Genomic DNA, 17,638 nt, shown 5'->3' on the forward strand with positions numbered 1-17,638 from the left:
TGATCTATTTAAAGAGATAGTGTTCATTTTAAAGTTCACTGTGTTCCCCGGCATAAACACGGAAGTGGTGAAGCTTCCTGTGTGCGGATGAGGTTTCATTATGTCTATTTAAGAGAATGTGTTGAAACATGAAGTCAGATCATATATTGTCTCAGACAGTTTCTTTTTTATTCAACATCACATTACATGATGACTTATTTAACTGAAACAATAAGATCATCAGGCTAATCTTGATTTACAAAACATAAACACATGTCTTGCTCTTTGCATCTAATAATGGTCATCATCTGACTCAAACTTTGACGAAATAAAACACAAGGTACAGCAGGCTTTGCAAGGTCAAGACAAATAAATGGAGAAATGTAAAAACATACAACAAAAGTCAAACAGAAGGAATAAAACTCTGCATTAATGCGTTACATTGGAAATATAGAGATGATCCACCTACAGAGGGCCGCATTTTCTTAACCTGGTTCAAGACAGATAAAGAATTGAGTCAAAAACAACAACAAAAAACACACATTTCATGAGATTTACCAACACAAGGTAGTGTAAAAATTAGAAAGAGGAAAATTATACATGATTTTCATAGGGATGTGCATAACGAACATTTATACTTTTAATACATTGCTAAAATGCGGTAGCACACATTTCCAAGCCGTATTTAAACGCACCATTTCCAAGCCGTATTTAAACGCACCATGAGCATACACATGCTAACATTGTGTGTCAGAACCATGCTTAGCAAACCAGCAAGAACTAACAATGTTGTGTTTTTTTTTTCAAACAAACCATGTAAGTTGAGTAATTCTGTTGCATACTAATAATGTTAGCTAGGTGATACTAATATATCATGTTAACCTAGTTAACAAGAGTGCTAATGTTGTTGTCTATGTTACATCCCTTGCTAGTTAGTTCATGCTAGCAATACTTTGTAAACAAATAATCTGTATATTTAATGCTAGTCGTAGGATCCCAGAAAGTCAGTTGCAAGGTTTTATCATACTAACCTTTGTAACCGTTACCAAGGCCAGCATTCAGTCCATCATATTTACCAGTCTGCTCCACTGTGAAAATAAAACACCCCAGTTTAAAGTCATTCAAAGTAAAATTGAAATCTGAAAACGGTTTAATCCAGAACTCCAAAGAAAACACACAAACATTTTTTCCCTCACTGTCTGGAGTTAAATACGACCAAATTTCTCTTGTTTTAGGTCAGTTGGAGTTACAAAAATAATTTCTATTCGCTAAATGCCAGAATAATGAGAGAAAGACCAGAGCTGGGTAGAGCAACCAAAATGTGTGCTCACGTAAGAGCAGCACAACTTCAACATATGTTTACTCAAGTAAAAGTAAAAAAGTATTTTGTAAAAAAAAGTCTACTCAAGTAGCAAGTAATTGATCAAAACATCAATCATGTAATATTTAAAAATTACATAATAAGAAGGACGGAAATGTAAACATATCTGGAAATTTTGGCTGTGTAATGGCCAAAATTGTGTAATGACCAAATGTGTTGGAGCTCTGCTTGGGTTGCTAGGTAATGGGGCTGGGCTCTGCTTGGGTTGCTAGGTAACGGGGCTGGGCTCTGCTGGGGTTGCTAGGTAACCGCACAGTGTCCAGAGGTGGGTAGACTAACCAAAACTTGTACTAAAGTGAGAGTAGCACTACCTCAACATGTTTTTACTGAAGTAAGAACAAAAGTCACCATCCAAAAAATTATTCAAGTAAGAGTAAAAAAGTATTTGGTAAAAAGTCAACTCAAGTATTGAGTAACTGCTCAAAGAAATAATTTGTTTAAAGATTACGTCATCAAATGGACCAAAATATAAAGTTATGAAGAGATTTTGGTATTTTAGAGAAACTAATTCATATAAAAAAAAATACAAAATCAGGTAAAATAAATATTTTTCCAAATCAATTTCTTTAAATACAAAATTTATGAAACTTTAACAAAGGTTTGAATCTGTGTCTGGTTAATGTTTGGTTAAAACCCGTTTGTTTTTCATTCAGTGAAGTTTCTCACAGTTGGAAGATAATCCAGAAATTTTACTAAAGTAAAAGTAGCAATACTTCTTTATAGAGTTAATCAAGTAAGTACAGAGTAGTAAAAATACTCCTAAAAGTATTTTTTTTTTCCAAAAAAGTTACTGAAGTAACTGTAACTATCTAACTCTGAGACAGAATATGTTAAACTCTAGAAGCTGAAAGGCTATAATGCATCCATAAAGAGTTTCATTTTCAAATAAAATGTTATTTTAAGGCTCATTGTTTTGCTATCAACAGATTTCTGAATGTTTGAGTCAACAGAAACACTAAAAACCAACTCATAAGGAGAAACGAGAAACTCATTTTCACACTCTGCGTCATGCAAGAGCACAGCTGCTGAAATCACAATGAGTGGAAGTTGATCAGCTTAGAGGAAGTATCTGGTTTTTACTGACTTACCCAGAGCATCCTGAGAGGCTCCGAGCGCTGCGCCGAAACCTTAACAAGGAAACACAACCAAACGTCACACTTCAAACGTGAATCAAGATTAAGCATCAAAATTAAGGTTTTGCTAAAACTCACCTGTTTGTTGCGTCCCAAATCCTGCAGCAGCACCTAAACCAGAAAGAAAATAATTAAAATCAGCTAAATATCATCATATAAATAAATAAGTTATCGTATTTTTTTTCCTTTTTAGAGACGTGTTTTTAAATGTTTGTCATAACCTCAGTGGTAGTACATCTGGTTTCAGAAAACCTAACTAACACCCCAGAGAGACGGCCTTTTTTCCGTCGTGCGCAGTTTCTCGCATGCTCTCACCGTATTTGCTGGCGGTTTTGGCGCTTTCAGCTGCAAGACCGAGCTGCTGAGCTGCATACGGGTATCCGCCGTCGCCTGAAGGAAATAAAGCGACATTACGCAATACTGAGAGCTGTGAGTGTGAAGAACAGAGGTTGTCATGGAAAAAAAAAGAGGTTTTGTCTCACACAAACAAAAAGTGTGACATTCAACTTAAGATAGTGACATTCTCTCTGTTAAAAAAGAAGAAAATTAAAGTTTAAGACAAATAATTATTCATTTTCTACATCTGCATTTCAAAAATACTAAATCTTGCCAAGTATTTTTGTTTGGTTTCTAGTGTAAATATCTAAATCAGACAAAACTAACCTGCAAGTAATTTTCAGCACGATAAAGACGTTGATTTAAGTGAATAATTCCTTAATATTTATGAAAAAGTATTAGTTTTAAGTTAAATAATCTGCAAGTGGAACATTTTAAATGGTAGTATTATGTGATTTCAGGATTTTTATAGCAAAATCAAGTAACTATGTTACCTTCAGTTGTTAAAAAAATACGACTTAAAAGAAATCTAACTTTGTAGTTTAACACCTCGAAATTGGGCCTCTGTCCCTTTAAGGAACTCCTGCTCTTTCTGAAACTCCGCCTGCAGGAAGTCGTCACAACATGACTCCTCCATTAACCCTTTAGCAAAGTTTTTATTGGGAAGTATCTGACATAATGAGCCCCACTGGGTGTTTGCTAATTGCTGCTGGCTAGTCTGAAGGAGCTGAGTGGGGAAAGCGCTGCTCTGTGAGGTGGATGCTTGGAAGCTGCAGCTTTGAGGAGGAGCAGCGCCCTGAAGGCGGAGCTACGTCCACCCAGGCGTTTTGTTCAGCTGAATGGATGAAGATTAAATGACTTCTCAAGCATGAAAGAATCAAAGCAACAATCCAGGTATGTTTTTGATGGAGGAATAACATCATAACATGATGAAAACGCTAAAAAAAAGTTGATTTTACTTAATACTGCCCCTTTAACTTATAATATGGGGGAAAAGTCATGTTATATCACTTATATATTCTACTTTCTTATCAATTTTAAGGAATTATTGACTTAAATCCAGGTCCCATACCTTAGTGAAAACTTACTTGTACTTTAGTTTTGTCTTATTTCAAGTGTAGCAGGGCATTTGCACTAGAAACTAGACCAAAAGTCCTTGGTAGTATTTAGTGTTTTTGCTGTGACGAGTTGCACAGGAAACTCCTACCTTCCAGTCCAGCAGGGATCACCGGAGCGTTACCATACGGAACCTGACCGGCTCCTCCTGAAAGGAAAACAACACCTGACTCAGGTGACTCATAACATTTCTTATCCTGCAGCCTACATGTTGCTTCAGATCCCGGTGTGAGACATGCTTGACTTCTGAGTCACGCTTGCAGAGCAGCATCTACTCATCATGTGACAGGAGGACGAGGTCGTTTCTGCAGCTCTCACCATATTTACCACCAACTGATTCCAGCCCTGCACCAAGTCCTCCTGCAGACAAATTAACAACAGTTTAGTGGAAATGTTTCATGATGAAGGGTGTTTTTAGCTATGTTCTGATACATAAAAATGTAAACTCGGGGAGCGGAGGAGTAACTTTTTTCTGCTTTTAATGTTTGTAGCAGAAGTAACGTTTACTAAAAACACTTCTGCCTCATTTAAATGGGGTTGTTTGCAGTATTTATGAGCAGTTAGCGTCTTACTGCTGAGTCATTTAGTAACTTTTCAGGCTATTTGGAGAAGCGCTTTTAATAACTGAAGTAATCACCTACAAACTACTGTCATACTTCCTTCTTTACCAAGTCTACGCTCTCAGTAAAGACATTTTCAATTTAAATATTTAAAAAGGGGAAACAAGTTATTGTGTAAACATACATGGAGTGTTTTACAAAAAAGGAAGACAAGGTTGAATTAGTGCAAATATGCATGGTGTCACTCTGGCCACTCAGACTGTTAAAGGGGACCAAAGTTGCAAAATTCACATTTTGCACGATTTTGTGCTTCCATTTGCATCTCAACTGCCACTAAAAACAGCCAGGTGCTTAAAAATGCCAGCTGTTTTTTTGACAAGTCACAATCAATGGGCACTGCGCCATTACCTAGCATCGGTGCCGAGCCCGAGCCCAGAGTGTTACCAACAACCCCAGTGGAACTCCAGCATGTTTGGTCAGCTGTACAATGGCTGCTGGAAAAGACAAGTGCTTTGCTGTTGACTTACTATCCAGAAACTACTTGCTGCATTCTTGTTGGTTGTGCAGGAGGCTCCACTTATGCTTCTCAAAGGCATACTGTTGTATAATTGTACGTCTGTTTGCAGCCATTTTTGTGTGCGAAGATCAACCCAGATGATCCTCTACAAACCTAACTGCTCAGTGCTGTCTGGTCCTGTTCTGTTTAACATTGAACTTAATTTGACACATGCATATTTAATTTGATCAAAACCAGAAAAGAAGCCACTATCTTCACAGTGATATTTTTCAGTTTTACCATTAGTTGATGTTGTGTTTTTAAGATAAGACCGTGGTAAATATGGGTATTAATGCTTGTCGCTGTGAAATAAACAAGATTTAGTTCAAATTTGCATGATGTCAAACATCAGAGAGACAGAAAATGGGTGCAAGCTGTCTGTGTTAGCTAACAGCTAACCTGAAGGTAAATGTCTAGAGTTTGTGTCCAGGATGTGTGCGGTCTGCAGAGATATTAGCTGCCCTTTCAGAATCATGGACCTGTAGAAGTCCTGGATGGAAAGTAAATCAACCCTGAAGAACAAACAGGTCTTTCTGCAGACTTGTTTTTTTCTTGCTATGTTTTAAATTTGTGGTGAATCTCATTTTTACTATCTGCCGTCATCGTTTTTCAGATAAAACCATGGTGAATGTGGGTCATGAGTAGAGTAGCTTCACTACACACAGTTAACAGAACTAAACAGATTAAAATCTCATTATTTATTTATTTTAAAAAAAATAATGAACATGTTTTGTACAGACCATTGACCAATCCTAACCTGTTAAATGAAACATAAGAGGTCACCTTTAAGCCTTTGGCGGCTTGAATCTCGTTGTTTCCAGTTCCCCTACCAACAATGAACCACTTTCCTTAGTGAACATATTCAGTCTGATTAGCTTCTGTTTTAATCCCAAATATCAAACGTAGCTGGTTTTATGATTTGCTTGTTTGTTTTAGATTTTTGGAACCAACTCTTGAATGAGCTTTTATGCTCACTGGTTATCTTATCAGAGCTGCTAGCTCTTCAAGTTAGCTACATGTTAGCTTCACTCCCTGATGATTCATGGACTCTTCAAACTTATATTGTGTTTTACTTGTCTTGGAAGGCAGCATAATGTGTTTTTGGGTTAGTAATCAGGCTAATAATTTATTCTATGCCTTATTCCAAAGGCTAGAACAAAATTTTACACGTATGGTGGCCATATTCAATATTTACATCAGGGTTGGACAGAAACTTCTAGCTGAGTGCATTGATTTATCTGAGGTCACAATATATTGCAAATATAACTTCATCATAATATTGGTGCATTCAATATTCATATCACAAAGTACTGCTTAGAGTTCAAAAAATGTTGTGTAACCTAAGAACTTCAAATGTTACATTTTAAATCTAAATGTAACGTTTGAAGAGAAGCATTTCAAGTACAAAATAACCTGCCTTTTGAAGATAGTGATTACAAATACCTACTCAGCATAACCCCACTTGGAACTAAAACATAAAATTTGTATTGGCTCAAAAAAGTTAATAATAATAATTATGTACCATCAATTTCGTAATGGGTTGGTTCTTACCATAGCCACCCTGGACCGGTCCGGCGTAGCCTCCTGTACCGAGAGCTGAAACATCCGGAAAAGAAAAAATGTCAGTCAAAAAATAAATATTAAAAGCAAACCTTTTAATAAACCTGCGAGCAAGAAACCAGAAACCAAAGTGGAAAAAACACAAAATCTTGAAATAAGACAAAACTAACTAAAAAATAACTTTTCAGCAACATATAGAGAAGCTTGTTTTAAGTAAATAATCCTTTAATATTGGTAAAAACGTACTAGTTCCATTGGCAGGTCATTTCACTCATAACAAGACATTATTCATATGCTATCAGTGAAATAATCTGACAATGGAACTAGTACTTTTTCATAATATTTATGAATTACTAATTCAAAAGAAGCTCCTTTTTCTTGCTGAAAAGTTATTTTTCAGTTAGTTTTGTCTTATTTCACAACCAAACTTAACTGGGTAAGATTGTGTGTTTTTACAGTGTACCAGAAGAAACTGGCCAGCTTCACAATAGCTACACCCAGTGGATATGTATCCATAAGCAGACAGCCTATCATTGTTTTTAAAGCTGCAGGTTAAGGGTCCAGCTGTTAGTGTCATCATCACCTGTTGGAGGTTTTCAACAGGTTATTGTTACCTTCAATCTTTCCTGATTTGCTCTCAGCACCATCAGCTAAGTCTGCAGGGTAACCATAGCTCCAATTAGCACTAATTAGCTAATTATTTGTTAACTAAACCAAGTTTTACCCTTTTTTTTCTCACCCATATGTGGATTTACTCACCTGCTCCGTAACCATCACCGTATCCGTTTCCATAACCTGTTGGGAGACAAAGAGGAAAGAAGGTTTTATGCCAAAACTTTCATCAGCATCTCTGTTCACAATCAAAACAAAAACTTTCAAAGCAAAATGTAGGTGTGTTTTAAGTGGACGTCAGTTTGGAAAGTGAGAATTTTAATGCAAGCTTTTCTGCATCTATATTGCTGTGTCGGCGCTTACCGAAGCCGTTACCAGCCATGGCACCAAGGTATCCCGTCACGCCATCACCGTATCCTGTCACAGCAGATTAAAAGCATAATGTACAGGATGCAATATGGGTACGGAGTCCCACTAGTGACAAAAATATGCTTTTATGTCTATATAAGGTGGTTATTTTCTAAAATATGTCATATAAAAAAGAAACAAATTACAGAAACAAAACTAAATACTAAATTTAGATACGTTTAAATTTCATTTTGTAGAAGTATTTAATAGTTCTGTAAAATTTGACCCAAATTTTGAAATTTTGTTTTGTTTTCAAATGATTTTTTTAGAAAGAAAAATAATTTCTTTCTCTGTTTTTATTTAAATCCAGTTTAAATTGTGTGCTTGGTATGTTTCTTCTAGATTTGTGACAGTGGTGTTTGATATTTTGAGCTGAACAGATTTTTTTTATGACACAAAGAAGCAAACTATGTGTTTTCAGTTGTATTCAAATGAAGAGACTTCATCTTAAGTCTTGACATAGAAAAGTGTAGAACATGAATTTTCATTTACACACTGCAAAAATACTAAATCTTACCAAGTAAGAACTTATTGACTTAAAACAAGCTCCTAAATGTTGTCTTATTTTAAGTGTACTGAGGTATTTGCATTAGAATCTAGACCAAAATTACTGTAATAATAATAAATTACTGTAAAAATCTGTTTGTTTTTTTTGCACTGCAGTATCCAAGTACACTACATATGTGGCTTACATAGACACACCGACATTTTTGGCACTAACAGAACCCCATAATGAAAGTTTATTTTGGTTTGTAAACCAGACTGGCTTCAAATCCACATGAAAGGACGATAAGTTTTCACTTTCAGAAGCTTTAAGATTCACCACAAAGAAAATCACAAGACGCTGAAGAGACAAAACTCTTTGGTTTGCAGGCAAATAACGAGTTTACAAGGCAAATCAGGAGCAGCCTCGGATTTTCTGCTGCCTCACCTGACATCAGGTTCAAACTGCACATACTTTTATTTATTTATCTACTTCCTTTCTCTTTTCCACTCTACCCAGAATATCTGTGACACTGGGTTAATCAGGGAACATTAGACAACAGAAAAATAAATCAAAATTAGAAAATAACTGCCGAGGTTAAAAGATCCACATTTGTTAAACAACTTCATCGTTTTTGTTGTGACACCAATTGTCATGTTTTGTCTTTTTTTTAATATGTCCATTTTAATGTATATCTGTTTGTTTGGTTTGTTATTTCATTTGTGTTTCTATTATTCATTCTTTTATCTGGTTATATATTTTGGAGATCAACACCCCTTCTGGCTTTTTGTTAGTCTGTAATGTTTGTTGTACATACAATAACTGGTGAATTAAAAATAAAAATGAAGAAAAAAGGTGTTTCAAAAACCATTTGACTCAGAAATAATCATATTTTATACTAATTGATATCTAAATAAGAGATTTTAACAGCTGCATTGGTTTTAAAATGCTTAATTAAATAATAGAAATATAGCAAAGAAGGTAAAATGAAGACTTAGAAATATCAAAATGAAGCCTAGAGGTGGAGTACCAGATGTTAAAAAATATCTGGAGGAATTAGAGCATCTTATATAGAGAATTTTGCAAAATAATTTTTATTTATTTACATTACGTTCTACATTCTCACACAATTTTTTGGATCTGGTCATGCAGCATAAAAAGTTCATATCCAGCTTTGAAGAAAAATGCTAACTGCAGAAAAAACATATAATAATTTAAAAGATGTAAGAACGATTGCCACGCGCTCACCGTTTGATTTCCCTGATTGTGGATACGCGCCCTGTCCGAGCGCAGCAGCAGCTGGGATGTGGGATTCAGAAAAAGAGAAAAACGTAGAAGTTAACAACCAAAATTTAAACAAATTTTTGAATCAGAATTAAATAAATCTAAAGACTAACCACTAAGTTTTCCAGCAGCCCCTCCCAGATAGGCGCCCTGTCCTAAACCTGTGAGAAAAACAAGAGAAATATTTATCATCAGTTACTAAATCGGCTGAAAAGGAGAGAAACTTCCTGAGATGAAGGCCAGATGTTACCTGCTCCGTAACCTGCAGCACCCAGATAGTTTCCTGCTCCTCCAGCGTAACCTGCAGACAAACCAAGAAAAGAAAGAAAAATCTCAGTTGGTGCCGTTAGTTCACCTGGAGGACTGGAGTCAGTCTGGAGTTTCTCTAAACCGAGAGAGAAAAGGGACAGAAAACATAAACTGTCTGCAAGTTTGTTTGGAAGAAAAATGTTTTATTTGCAGTTTCTGCACCAGGTGGAAACTTTCCTGGAATAAATCCAGAGAATCCAGAAACTGAAATGTGAGAAATACATAAAACAATAACAGACCAAACAGGCCCACAGCACCACAGATCCTACCCCATACTTAGCAGAAGGCATAACTTGCTGTGTTTTTTGTTTCTTTTAGCCACAGATTCACTTGGGAGTGTTTGTTGATGAAAATTTCAACCTTCGTCTCATCTGATGAAATCAAGTTTTCGATTAAATTCCCTGTAGCATTTAGCAAATTCCACTTTTACTTTTATAATGGTAAGAAAAAAAATGTTTTTTTGTTGTTGTTATTGTTCTTTCACCCAAATACAGAGTTTTAGGGCCATGCTGACAAGAAGCTTTACCAAAGGTAAAAAAACAAACATCAGTTTTATTCTCCTTGAGGCTTAGAAACTTTATCTCCGTCCATGGATGAAGTCTGTATTTTTCATCATCAAAGGAACATAATTTTAAAGTTATTTACAAGACATTACAAAGAAAAAAGGCAGACATAAACAAAAAAGAAGAGGACAGAACAGAACCCTGAGGGACGCCATATTCTGCTGCTGAAGGGAAAAGAATATTAAATACACAGAAGTGCTGATGCATATTAAAGATAAGATGATAGGATTATTATCTGAGGGTGAATATGATCTACGAAAACATGAAAATGGTGGAAAAAGACGAAGCTTTTCTCTTACTTGCCGCCTGTGACTTTCTGTTTACATGTTCAGCTTCAGAAAGGAGTCTGGCATCTTCTTGAGTAAAACCGCCAACTTCCTGCTCCTCTCTGGTTAAGGTGACGCCCAAACTTTGGGCCCTGATCGGATCGTAGCGCTGGGATCCGTCTCTGGCCCTGATTTTGTCTTGAGCCAGACGTCTCTGGAGGTCCTGACTGCTTTCTGGTGCAGTTAAAGGATTGATGGCTGCTTGACGTTGCACGGTGGAGAAAACATCGCTTCTGCCATCTTGACCTTGAGCAGGAAGATTTTTACACCCGAAGCGTTTCCCAGCTTTACCCTCCGAGGGACTAAAGCCCAACATTTCTGGCAAACCAGCAGGAGCTCCACAGTTTTTAACATCTTGATTTGCCGTTTCTCTGGGATTGTGAAGACCAGAATTGTAGGAATCCAGACTTTTGGCGTCTTGATCAACAGGAAGTTGTCTGTTTATGCCAGCGCCTGCTAGCATGGCCTCATGAGCTCCAGGTTCATATTTTCCACCAAGAATTTTATCCTGTTTATCAAGAGGAAATGAGGGTCTGAGATTTGATGGCGGTACGTTCGGATTGAATCGTTTGACTTCGATTCTTGCATGAATTCTGGGAACAGTCGGACCGAAAACGTTGCTTCTCCTCAGCGATTGTTCTCGCTCTCCAAGCATTTCATCTACAGCTCGGCTCTTTTCTCTTTTAAGATCCTGAGCTGCTTGTGCCAGACTCGCCCCTTCAGGTCCACCCAAATCTGCCGCAGACACACCTGGCAGAGAAATATCATCATGCACTCACAACTTCCTGTTTGGACAGTTGGCGCGTTTCCTGCAGAGGAAGACGCACTGACTGTCCTGGTATTTGAACAAGAACTGATTTTTTTTATGCTAATAGGTGAAGCTAAACTCCTCCTTCAGACAACAATCAGTGCTTTAGATGCAAATTATTTGTGGTATGAAGTTAGTTTAGTTGGAAAATCCAGTTTTCTTCTGATTTTTAGAAAATTGTGAACAAAGAAAGGAAGAAAACTTTAAGAGTACAGCTTTATAACCCAACCTGAGCCGAGAAAACGACAACATGTGACTCTGACAGACCAATCATTCACAAAGCCCAACAAACACCGACTGCATGATGACAACGCATTTTATCCATTTACATAATTCGTTATGATGAATAAACTCCTTAGGCACAATTTCTTTTAATTGTTGAAAAATTACATGAAGAGATGAATGAATGAATGGAGTTCAACAATACTTCTGAGAAAACCAAGATTCTTGTTTAAAAGGGCTTTTTATAAGACGGAAGTGTAAAGTGAAGTTTAATGTATTTAAACTTTAATGTACTTATGTTTTGCAATTTTAATGAGGCTACTGATAATTATAGCTAATCAAAGGAAATTCATTGTTATGATCCACAGCTGCCAGTGTTTTGTTTTTTTATGTTCCTCTATAATTACTTCTGGGTTTATTATTGTTGGAAAAGGTCTTGCCATACTTAGTTATTACCAGTAAGGTTTTGCCATGTAAGCTTGTTGTTATTGTCACTAAAGTTTTGCCATATAGGTTTGTAATTATTACCATTAAGGTTTTGCCATATTGGTCAGGAACAGCTGTTCAAGAGGGAAGACACACAAAAGGAATCTGAATTACGCATGCACAAAATACTAGGCCGTCTTAAGAGAATTAAATCCAAATGTACAAGGAAATGAACACAAGAATAAACCGAGAAACTGAACACAATATGACAAAACCGTAGTAAGTTATTATGGTTAGACCTTTTCTAACCGTAATAAATCCAGAAGTAATTAGAGAGGATCACAAAAGAAACCCAAAACATTAAAACAACATTTCTCAGATTTCATCTAAAACACAGTTTAGCAGAAGATAAACAAAATTACCAAAAACCACGTTTTCTAACCCCACATGTCTGTTTTAAGCTGCAGTATCCACACATTCATTGATGCCAATGCAAACATGCAGAAGACATTCAAACATGTTCAAACAGCAGCAATCAGCAGTCAGCAAACAGATGTGATTTTCTTTTCAAAGAGAAACAGTAATTCAGTTTGAGGAAATAACAGAACGATAAATTTATGTGCAAGTGATGCATAAAGATAAAACAAAGAAATATTGAGACATGAACATGAACATTTGTAGATTCTTGTATCCCCTGATTGATAGAATATCTCAGTAAAACTTTAAATGAAAGCAGATGTGACAGATGTCTGTGTTTACACCTACATTAGTTATACTGACTGTATGCATTGGTAACAGAAAACTTTAGCTGCAGAAAACCATTGCACCAGTAACCACAAGGAAAAATGCTCCAAATTCAGGAAATTTGAGTAAAAATAGAAGATATTGGAAATTATGTTTGTATAAAAAAGGCCATAAATCACAAAGCAGGTGCAGAGGATGAGGATTCAGTACTAACCTGGCCGTACTCCTTGGTACCCCATCCCAGGGAAAGCTCCATATCCTGGCATTGAAAACAAACCAATATTTAAATAAGGCAAGCTGTTTTGATGAATAATCGTGGAAAAAGCAAAGTATTTACCTGGAAGTTGGCCGAGGCCTGCACCATAGACTGGAAAGTCACAGGAAAGAAAAAGTTGAAATCTGACTTAAAAGATGGATAAAATATTTCCTGATGGAACTCTGTGACGTTAGACACAAAGACTAAATGTTTTTTGTAGTTTTGGTAAAATGCAACAGAGACATAAAAGCAGAAGTACAGGTTTCAGTGGTTCTTTCATAAACAGTTTACCGTCAAAACAACAAGAATATCAAAATTTAACCCTTATGTGAGTGAAAGTTCAAATCAAATGTGTCAAACTTAAGATATGGGAGGCAAATCCAGCCTGCCACAGGTTACTATGTGAGCCAAAACAGAACCTTCAAGATAACAATCATATGATCAATTATAATTTTATCAATCAAGTCAAAGCAGTTTTTATCTGTATGCTCCAGTTTTTCACAGAACCAACAGATCCCTGCATTTTATTTTGAAGTAATGCAGCAGAAGCTGCATTTCCATTGACCATATAACTGCACAATTTGATTTTTTGAAAATAAATTTTGTTAATGGAAACACCTCAATTAAAAATAAAAATTCCTTGTTTTTCAATAAAAAATTTTTTGGATGCTAAGATGAGCAAATGTTTTTAAGGAAGTAATTAGTTTATTTTACAAAACTGTAAATTGAATGACTTTGTTCACATCACATGAATCACATGATCAACAACCGCATGTTACTGCTGGCAGAAACCATGAAGAAGAAGATGACAGGAAGTAGTTTTGAGGATGATGGCGCTGAATGTTTTTTAATTCAAGTTTTTTCAAATGTTCAAGTTATAGTCTGTGATCGATGTGACTAGTAACAAAATGTCAAATTTTGCAAATATTTCTAAATTAGCACCAGAAAATCAGTGACTGCAAAAAAAATCACAAAAAAAAAAAAACATGAAATCCTGGAGGGACAGATCAATCTGAAAAGATATTAAATATTTAATTTTAAGAACTTATTGAATGCAGAGACAGCTATCCATAATTTGAAAGTTAATGGTTTCTATGATCTTTATTTGACCCAAAATAAGTGAATCACTCCTGGTGTAGAACTTGGTTCCTGCTGATCTTACCACGTTTTCCTGCCTGGCCCAGTCCCAGTCCGTTGGTGAGCCCAGCGCCCAGTCCCATTCCTGTTCCCAGGCTGGCGCCTGAAATCACAGGAGTGAGGCATAAATGGAGGCAAAAGGGGCAATTTGTGAAAAAGATGGAGGATCACCTACCGTATCCCACCGGGGATCCATATCCACCGGGCTTCAGGCCTCCTCTTCCTCCCAGTCCGAGAGATCTGTGTCCTCCTGGACGCCAGTGGAAACTAAAGTTTGTGCTAGTTCACTGCCATTTGGTTCAATAATTTGACTCAAATAGAGAAAAATCATAATACGACTTTTTAGTTTGCTTTGACATCGGTTTAACTTTATGTAAAGTTCCCATTTTTTATGTTTTTGAACTTCCATTTGGCTCTCAGCTGCTTCTAAAAACAGCCTACATGCTTAAAAAAACACCCAGTTGTCTTTTGGTAATAAGTTGATGTTTTTCGGGGTCTGAAAAATGAGCCGTTTCAAAAACCACCAGAATGTTGAGTCCCATTCCAGAGGCACTCCGCCGTTACTTAGCAACCACAGTCTAGTTGCTAGGCTTAGGTTACCTAGCAACCCAAACAGAATTTGAGCTGGTTTTACCTCTAAATGCAGCTGTAAAATGTAAAATGGCTGCCTGCAGCAGCTAATTTGGATTTAAAGTGGCAGTACCCCATAAAGTAAAAGAAGCTTATAAAAGACAGAACTGACCAAACTAAAATATCAATATCTAAGGATGATTTTGTGCAAAAGCAAATGTTTTGTTTCACTCATGGACTAATCCGAACCTGATCAGGAAACCTTTAAAATGAATTATTTTGACTTTGCCTTGACGTCTATCTGCTAACGCTACAATTATTAATAAGAATTTGATCTTAACTTACCAACACCAAGATGAGCCGCAGGATAACGTCCAACTGAGATGAAAATATACACAAATAAATACAAAGATTAAATACAAAAATGGCTCTTTTTAAAGTTATTAGTTCACAGGGAGTGGTTTTAATCTGGAAATAAATGACATACTCCCAGTCTTCATTGCTTTTGTGCCATATTGGTTTCCTACTGCTCCCAGGGCTCCAGTAACTGGAAAGAAAAGAAGACCGACTTTTTATTTGCGTTTTTTTTTTTTTTTTTTTTTTTTTGTAAACAGGTTTTTGGCATCTATGTTTGCAAAATAAATGGCATTAAAAAAATCTACAATACTCATTATTGACCAGTAGGAGGCAATATTGTCGATATTGTAGCATAAAATTTTAAAGAAAGATCTTTTTTTTTTTCCAGAATGAAAGCAAATTCTCCAATAATTTGTAAATGTTTGTCCAAATGTTTAGAGTTTTGTTGTGTTTTTATGTTTTTGTTTACACAGAAAAATAGATGAACATACTCGAATAAATGTAATAAATGCAGCTTTTATGCTTTAAATGTAAGAGATTTAGTTGTGAACAGATGAAGACGTAAAGGCTGACCTCCAGGTTTTACTCCAATACCAACACCTGAAACAGAAATGAGACATTTGTCTGAATTACAAGCCCATTTTGATTTTTTATGTATGTTTCTTTTTTCTTAATAAAAAGGAATAAATAAAACATTTCAGGAATTATCGTACCTCGAACTGGCAGCGCTCTCCCAAAGGCAACATTTTGAGGATTAACTCCTGGAATATAGAGAATGCATGAATACATAGTAACAGAAAAACTTTGCGAACTTCCTATTCAATCACAACAAACAACCAATATGCATGTTACTGTGGAAAGATTAACACACAGTGTACAGAAACCTGCAGGTGTTATAAAAATGAGATTAAAAGAAAACGGAGGATAAAATGTAGCGACTCTGCGGAGCTTTTAAGTTTTTCTCACAATCTGCTCAGATTCTTCCTGCCTTTGATTTGCAGAAAACAGAATATGAACCACAGCGACTGGCCGGCAGTCATGGAGCCACATATTCACCGCTTTGTCTTCTCCTCCTCAGTCTCACAGACATGATATTTAACAGGGAGGCGAGAGAAAGTCACTGAAGATCATTAATCAAGTTTTAACTGAAATTACGCCGCTTTTTCATCTCTCGCTTCTTCTGTTTTTGCAAATTCAGCAAATTTCTTGCTGAATATTTAATATCGTATTAATCAGAGGTGAGTAGGACGGTTCTCAAGTAAGAGTAACACTTCTTCAACATATTTTTACTCAAATAAAAGCAAAAAGTAGACATCCAGAAAGTTAAAGGAGTAAAAGAGTATTTGGTAAAGAAGTTACTCAGGTACTGAAAACACTGCAAAAACACAAAGTTTCACCCAGTTTTCTTTGTCCAGTTTATGCAAATATCTTTGTATGCTGGAAAAAATACTAAACTAACTTAAAAGATATTTTTCTGCAAGATGTAGGAGCTTTTTTAGCCAATAATTCCTTAATATTGATGAATAATCACTAGTTCCACTGACAGATTACTTCAGGAAAAATAATCAGCCAATCGAACTAGTACTTTTTTTTAAATCGATATAAAGAAGTCAGTGACTTACAACAAGCTCCTATATTGTGCTAAAAGTAACCTTTAAGATTCATTTCAAGTGTACTGAGATATTTGCATTAGAAACTATTCAACAATACTTTGTAAGTTTTTGCAGTGTAACTAATCAAAACATCTGATTTAATACTTAAAAATTAAATCATCAGACAAACCAAAATAAAAACTAAAGTAGAAATTTTGGTATTTTAAAGACCAAAATGAAAATAATTCATATAAATAACATAATTATAAAATAACAAAATTATTTTTTTCCAAATTAATTTGTTTTGTTATAAAACTCATGAAACTGATTAAAACAGGCTTTTTGTTCACTCAGTGTGAATGAGTGAAGTTACCCATTCACACTGAGTGATGAGTAACTAAGTAATCCAGGAACTTTACTCAAGTAAAAGTACAGAGTAGTAGAAATACTCCTAAAAGTGCATTTAATTACTCAAGTAAATGTAACTAATTTCTTCCCAGCTCTGGTAGTAATTCATGTTGAAGTGTAATAAAAATGTTTCCGTTTCACTGGATTTCAAACTGTTTGTTGTAAGTTTGTATTTCTCACCTCCTTGCAGAGTTTGCTGAGCCAGCCAGAGAACCAGTGACGTCTGCAGCAGAGCGCGGAGCAGCATGATGGAGCCGGAAGGAGACAGAAAGCTGCTGCAGAGACGTCCTCACCTCTCATATATACCCGGGTTTTTCTAACGACACTCCCTCTGCAGCCTGACGCCTCCAACCGGCCCGATGTTTCCATAAGCTGAGGATCCATATGCACACACTGCAAAAACACTAAAGTATCTTTGTCTGGTTTACACTGCAAATATTTTAGAGCACCTGAAATAAAACAAACTAACTTACAAGTAAGTTTTCAGCAACATATAGGAGCTGATTTCAAT

General features: G+C 36.0%; 1 protein-coding gene across 8 annotated transcripts; it reads right to left on the reverse strand.

Moving 5' to 3' along the window:
• Positions 1-144: 144 nt before the first annotated feature.
• On the reverse strand, positions 145-17,420 carry LOC103144977 (fibroin heavy chain). 8 transcript variants are annotated; one of them, XM_016676411.1, is made up of 24 exons: positions 17,308-17,420; positions 15,841-15,888; positions 15,701-15,727; positions 15,258-15,317; positions 15,116-15,148; positions 14,376-14,450; positions 14,226-14,303; positions 13,145-13,174; positions 13,022-13,066; positions 10,581-11,357; positions 9,660-9,710; positions 9,523-9,570; positions 9,374-9,424; positions 7,597-7,650; positions 7,381-7,416; positions 7,236-7,277; positions 6,613-6,657; positions 4,264-4,305; positions 4,037-4,093; positions 2,809-2,883; positions 2,572-2,604; positions 2,449-2,487; positions 1,011-1,067; positions 145-469 (listed from the first exon to the last, which is right to left on the reverse strand). In XM_016676411.1, exons 1-24 carry the CDS (start codon positions 17,372-17,374, stop codon positions 465-467), a joined length of 1,875 nt encoding a protein of 624 aa, XP_016531897.1. In that variant the 5' UTR covers positions 17,375-17,420; the 3' UTR covers positions 145-464. The 8 variants fall into 8 exon arrangements, with proteins under 8 accessions (XP_016531897.1, XP_016531895.1, XP_016531901.1 ...); XM_016676409.1 differs by having other exon boundaries at positions 7,381-7,419; XM_016676415.1 differs by lacking the exon at positions 9,523-9,570 and having other exon boundaries at positions 7,381-7,419.
• Positions 17,421-17,638: the final 218 nt, after the last annotated feature.

Source organism: Poecilia formosa, unplaced genomic scaffold (assembly GCF_000485575.1).
Source record: "Poecilia formosa unplaced genomic scaffold, Poecilia_formosa-5.1.2 Scaffold134, whole genome shotgun sequence".
Classification (NCBI taxonomy): Eukaryota; Metazoa; Chordata; class Actinopteri; order Cyprinodontiformes; family Poeciliidae; genus Poecilia; species Poecilia formosa.